Source organism: Natator depressus, chromosome 15 (assembly GCF_965152275.1).
Source record: "Natator depressus isolate rNatDep1 chromosome 15, rNatDep2.hap1, whole genome shotgun sequence".
Lineage (NCBI taxonomy): Eukaryota > Metazoa > Chordata > Testudines > Cheloniidae > Natator > Natator depressus.
Window position 1 is genome coordinate 15,153,064 of NC_134248.1, and position 6,685 is coordinate 15,159,748.

General features: G+C 43.0%; 1 protein-coding gene across 6 annotated transcripts in view; it reads left to right on the forward strand.

The window, feature by feature from the left end:
• The window catches only part of TOP3B (DNA topoisomerase III beta), a 113,815-nt gene extending 111,553 nt beyond the window's left edge, over positions 1–2,262 (forward strand). For 5 of the 6 annotated variants that reach the window (XM_074972547.1, XM_074972545.1, XM_074972546.1 and 2 more), the window contains one exon: positions 1,753–2,262. In XM_074972547.1, the coding sequence (XP_074828648.1) occupies positions 1,753–2,234 (482 nt within the window). In that variant the 3' untranslated portion in view covers positions 2,235–2,262. The remainder of the gene's footprint in view (positions 1–1,752) is intronic. The other variant, XM_074972549.1, reaches the window with a different exon arrangement.
• The last annotated feature ends 4,423 nt before the right edge of the window (positions 2,263–6,685 follow it).

The window sequence follows — 6,685 nt, forward strand, 5'->3', positions numbered from 1 at the left end:
AAATGAATAATTTATTTGAAAAATATCATATTTAGCAGTCTCATATTTGTCCAGTTATATTAAAAACAGAGCATTTTTCTAACACCCGTAATGTGGAGTGGGATGTTTTTTAATATGAAAACTCCTTTACTGTCGTTTGCAGGAATGTATTATTTTTCAGTTTATAAAGTGGGTACTCTGAGAATAGGATGGACAACTACAGCTGCTTTTATAAATCAAAATAAATTAGAAAGCAGCCTCTCTGCACATGCAGGGTATCCTTCATAACACTCAATGCAATGCATCTTATTGAGCATTCCAATTAGGATAACTTTCAAACTAATAGGCTAAGTTTCATTGATCTCATTGTGGCAGACGTGGAGCTGCTGTGTAACAATTTTATGAATTCTGTGTGTGACCTGATCAGTGAGATAATCACTGTGTAGTCATATTGGGTTACTGGGCCGTCCCATAGGAATGTATTGGTCTAGCTTAATAGGAGGCTATTGTAAAAGCAGGCAAGAAGGAAACAAAATGGCTGTAGATAAAAGATCCTCTGGAGAGGAAGGGAGTTGTCAATGAGCTGTCCCTGGAGAACACAGACTGACAGTTCTGGAGGATTGTTTGAAACAACTGGGGCCTTCCCTGGCTTCAAGGGAATGGTAAATTTAAGGGAAAGACAGGCATGTGTAGATTTGGTCAGCATCTTAAGATCTTTTTTCTTTGAAATGCTTTGGTTCTAAATAAACCATGCTTTTCTTTGAGAGGACCCTCTGGTCACTAGATGCCATTATTTATAGCTCCTGGAGGAAAGGGAACTGCAGGTACTGAATCTGAGTCAGCCTTGCAGAGGTAATCATGGTTGGTACACAAGAGACTGCAGCCCAGGGACAGGTCTGAGAGAGCGGGAATCGTGTGATTTTTTTTTTTTTTACCACAGGCAAAGTGGTGGCTCAAAGCCTGATACCTGAAAGAGGAGTGCACTCCAGGAGAGACAAGAAGGGGTCAGAGGTGTGTTTAGCCTGGGTACTGAGATGAGACTGACTTCTAGCTAAAACACCAGTTTTTTATTATCACAATTCTTGTTCGTATTAAGGTAGCACTTAGAGGCCTCAGTTGTGGATCAGGGCTCCATTGTGCTACGGTAATACAACACACTCACAATAAAAGGTGGTTCCCTGCTCCAAACCGCTTACAGTCTCCATATGAGACAACAGGTGGACATCATAAATCTGTTTTCAGTGGGACATGGAGAAATTTAGAATGAAAATACACTATTACTCTTCATTGTACAGTGATACTGAGAACTCTTCAGAGCAATCACGGCGGCAGTGCAGAGCAAGAGCTTTGCATGTCCTACTTCAGCTCCACCTTAGCTATGATTCACTGATACTGTAAGCTCCACTCTTGACTTCCATGGAGTAGTTCCACAGCAAACATCAGAATAGTAATGGGTTGATCGGAATCGGGTCTTACCTATTTAAGTCTTGGACCCAATTTTATATCATTGGGTGATTATTTTTTATTAAGCTGCAGGGGGAAGAGTGTCTTACTCCAGAACTAGTGAATTCTCCTTGTTTCCACAGCTAGACTTCTGGGCTGAGAAGACTGAGTTAAGCCTGAGACTCCATTCTTAACCCACTGTATTGTGTGTAGGGCTGTCAGGGTATATAGAGTACATTTAGCTCTGTTTAAATCCTACATCACATTTCCTGCAAAATGCAAAAATAGAACACAAAGTTTCTGATGATGTGGTTTTACTCTCTTCCCTAGGGATGGGCTGCAACGAGTGTACTCACCCAACATGCCAGCACTCGCTTAGCATGCTTGGAATCGGGCAGTGTGTGGAATGCGAGAACGGGGTTCTGGTGCTAGACCCAACGTCAGGTCCCAAGTGGAAGATGGCCTGCAACAAATGCAATGTGATTGTGCATTTCTTTGAGAATGCCCACAAGGTGCGAGTGTCGCCAGAGACCTGCGAGTCGTGTGATGCGGCCCTTGTGGATGTGGATTTTAATAAAGCTAAGTCTCCCCTCCCTGGTGACGAGACACAGCATTCAGGCTGTGTCTTCTGTGACCCTGTGTTCCAGGACCTGGTGGAGCTTAAGCACGCAGCCACGAGGCACCCTATGCACCGTGGAGGACAGGGGAAAAGGCAGGGTCGAGGAAGAGGAAAGGGCAGGAGACCTGGAGGGAGACCCAACCCGAAGAGACCCAAGGACAAAATGGCAGCTCTGGCTGCATACTTTGTATAATGCTCACACAACATCTATTAAAAATTAAAACTTGTATAAAATGTTGTTTTCTTCTCAGTGCATTTTAAAAACATCACTGATCATTTACATTTTGTCTTTTTTAGAAAAGTAAAACAGTTTGGATCTTTGTACAACCTTAATTGTTCTTCACACAAATGCAAATGCTAAAAAATGCCCCTAGGTGACCAGTCCTGACCAACTACATGCTTCTGAATTCTTTAAAATTTGAACTGGAGTTCATTTATCTGGGCACAGTGCATGGAGGGGAAGGAGGAAAATCCAGGAAACTTACCAATAAGAATTACCTGTACGTGGCAGAAAAAGAGACTTAAACTCTCCCTTTGTATCATTCTCTAGTAGCTTTTGTCAGAGCTACAAGAGCTGATTAAGATCATTGTCCCATTGTTGCAACCTTAAGATGAGGCTTTGAAAATGAGGATCATTTGTGTCTTTTAAGGATGGGTCTTTAAAAATGAGGAATGGTGATGGGCTGTTAAATTGTCAAATCATGACCTGCAATAGGAAGAAAGCAGCACTGATCACTGGTAAGAGGATTCTCGGCTCCAGCAATTCTGGACTGCAGAGCAGCTCATAGGCAGCCAGATAAAGCTGCTGTAAATTAGAGCAGTCCCTAAGAGCTGCACTGGCCTTCTGAGAGGCATAGTACAGAACCTGACCCTCATCATACATAATTTGCCATCATTGTTTCCTAGATTTTAGTTTCCTGTTGAGCTGATGATGAATAGGGTTTGTGCCATCTGTACCCCCCAAAGGCTTGCTTTAACAATGGTTAACTGAGTTCAAAAGCAGGGTGTCATCAGAATTTTATATGGAACACAGATGCAGAAGCCACAGGTGTCAGATAAATCTCTATGAATAAATGTTTATAAATATATTGGGTTTTTACCATAGCTCAAAATAGGCATTTGCTCTTGTATGTTTTAAAACTGAGAACTGCATTCCAGCATGAAATACGCACACAGCAGCTTGTTGCATGATTCGCTGGCAATAGAAGAATGACAAGCCGCAGCCAGTAGCACTGGAGAGCCGTGCTGTTTTTATTGGTCTTTATAATGCATTTTCTGAACCCTTGACCCCAAATAAGGGCTCTCCCGTCAGCATAATTATTCCACCTCCCTGAGCAGCAATAGCTATGTCAGCGGGAGAGCTTCTCCCACCAGCGTAGCATTGTCCACACCAGCGCTTAGGTTGGTGTAACTTACATCGCTCAGGGGGGTGGCTTTTTCACATGCCCGAGTGACTGAAGTTATATTGAAGTTAAGTGTCAGTGTGTATAAGCCCTAAGGCATGACGTCAGTCTAAAAAACCTGCCTCTTCCATAAATTGTTCTTTTTCTTCTATAAACACTAAATCTTAGTGGAATAAGAGCTTTAGAGCCTGAACATGGGATAGCTTCTTGTCAGGTCTTAAAGTTCAGTTTGCAGCAGTTTTTTCTCACCCCATAACAATTAAACTTTTATGTTTGTATCCATTGGGGAGCTCTCATTGACTCCATTCTAGTCTAATCCTCTGCTCTTCTGAGCTTCCTCCTGGAGCAGCATTCTAATGGGGCAGAATGAAAATGCTGATCCGCTTTAATAGATTCCACTGTCCATGTGCTAGCCTGGCAATTGGTGGTGATTTCGCGGTGATGTATGCTGTGATTGCCCCCAAAGTGTGAAACTCACATCCTCTTGGCAATCTGCCATTCCTCCTTGCTTTTGAACAAAGCCTGAGAGCCCTTCTGAAATTGCTTTTATTATAACTTCTGGCCACACATAAACAACCTTTCCCCTTCTGTCTATGCAGGGCGTCTTGGGGCCTGATCTTGCAAGGTGCTGTGCACTTTCCAGCAGCAGAGCGCCATCACTGCAACTGACATCACAGGAGTGGGCCTCTCGTTTGTAATTTTGAGGGTGGCTTTATTCAATTTTGCTTTTAAAATGTATTCATAGTTTGTTCAGACTCCCAAGTGCCTGTCTTTACAAATGCTCTTTCCTTTGAGCATATTGGCAGGGGTTGGTCCCTTATTGCTGCAGGATGGAAGTGGCCCAGCAGAGGGCAGCAAAAAATAACTAAAATGGCATGTTTGGTCCCAGGCTATGAGAGAGACAAGGTGGGTGAAGTAATACTTTTTATTGGACCAACTTCTGCTGGTGGAAGATACAAACTTGCAAACTGCACAAGCTCTTCTTCAGGTCTGGAGAAGGAAGCAGAGTGTCTGGTGGCATGGTTATCTTCGCTGTCCCTCGTCTGAGTGTGGTGAAGACTTGGCATGTCAAGCCATCGCTGGCAAGTGTCTCCCACAGAAGAGATGGCAAGAACAGGGAGGTGACTGGGAATTTTGAGTATGTATTTAAAACAGACTGGATGAAAGGCACATTCTGGGTTTTATTTTAAAAAGCACAAAAAGGGGAGAGAATTTTCAAATGGGTGAGGCCCTTGGAGATGCAGCTCTAACGTTCAGGTGAGCTTTGTATATCTCATGCTTGTGGATCTTCTTGTGAAAAGTCAGAACTGTCAAGTTACAGAGGAGCTATAGCTTATAAAATTGATCTCTTCTACCTTTGCATTACTTTCCTAGGGTAAACTCATTGTGAGGATAACTTGCGTCTATTATTTAAAACCTTTCTTTTAAAATGTGTTTTCACTCTCTTTTGGAAAAGGAGAGCGTGGTGGGAAAAAATGGCTGTGGCCAGCCATCAGTTGGCTCCTGTATGACGTGTAAGACAACAAAAAACGATGTGACTTATGGTTTTCAGCTGCAATTTTTGTCCCTGCCTGAGGAGGCACTTATGCACCCTACGGTCACAGCTGGAGTAACAATTAGGCTTCTTGGGAGCATGGGTGCTTTATAAGGTGGACGGGCAGTGAAGGAAAGAGGCTTAAGAGTAGTGAGAGTATCAGAATCTGGACTTCAAGGAAACAGGATAGGAGATGATTTTATCTGAAGGGAGAAGGGACGTGATCTCTGGATGGAAAGACAGATACAACGCAGAGGACAAAGATATAATTTAACAGGTGGTGGACGGGGTAATGTTAAGGCAAGCAGCAAGAGAGGACTAATTTATTCCGAGATTGGGCTCACTCATGTACATTGTTTTATATCTGGGTAATTCTTGCTCTTGAAAGAACATGTAATGTTTCTGGTGGAAGGTAGCTATAGTGTGCTCCATCCCCTACAGAGATTTAATTTGTTTGAAGTTGCCCACCTGATAGCCATCTTGGATGTAAATTCTATAACCTGAGAGGCTCTCTTCCAAAATGCTTTCAGGGTTTCAGGACTCATAAATGAAATGAAAAGCGAATAGACTATACCATGATTGAAACACATACAATATGTAGGAATAGAACTTGTTCTCACGACCTCTCACCCTCATACTTTTTCCAGAATAACTAGGGATGGGGCCAAACTGGGACCTATAATCTAAAATCTGTGCCTTCCCCTGCATTTTGGGGGGATTGAGAATGAAATCACCAGATTCAAACCTTAAAACATTGGGATTAGATCCAGACCTATGGAGAAGCCTGTTTTCCAAATCCCATTCAGCTGAGGCTCAAGATGACAGAAAATTGACAAGAACCCACTTTCACTTTCTTGGGCCCAAAGTGTGAGAAGAACATGACTATCTCTATGCAAGTACAAGGCTCTGCCCATGCAGGATCAGGGTCTTAGTTGCTAATGGCCTTTTCTCTTTTCAGTGTGTGTTTAAAAGCTGAGGGGGCAAGGTTAGAATGAACTTGGCCCTGCTGGCTAAAAAACATGGGAGTTGTCAGGATTCCCTCCCCACTCTGAACTCTAGGGTACAGATGTGGGGACCCGCATGAAAAACCCCCTAAGCTTATTTTTTACCAGCTTAGGTTAAAAACTTTCCCAAGGCACAAATTTCGCTTTGTCTTTGAACAGTATGCTGCCACCACCAAGTGATTTAGACAAAGAACAGGGAAAGGACCACTTAGAGTTCCTATTTCCCCAAAATATCCCCCCAAGCCCTTACACCCCCTTTCCTGGGGAGGCTTGAGAATAAACAAGATGAGCACAAACCAGCCTTGGATTTTTAAGAGCCAAAAACCCGCTCCAGATTTGAAAGTATCTTGTCCCCTCATTGTTCATTTTGGGTTAGGTGCCAGCCAGGTTACCTGAGCTGCTTAACTTTTTACAGGTAAAAGGACTTTGCTTCTGGTCAGGAGGGATTTTATAGCACTGTATACAGAAAGGTGGTTACCCTTCCCTTTATATATATGACCGGAGTAGAGAAGCCTTTAACACATGGCTAACTCAGGGCTTGATGCTGCGTTGTGTTGAGAAGAGCCCTAAACTCCCATTACCAGGAGCTTGGAGAGCTCAGCCCCTTGAAGAACTGAGCCCTGAACCATGTAATTTAAAGCCAGTGGTAAAGGTTATAATGATACGTGGCTCTTATGTAGCCCTTTATATTTTCAAATAACTT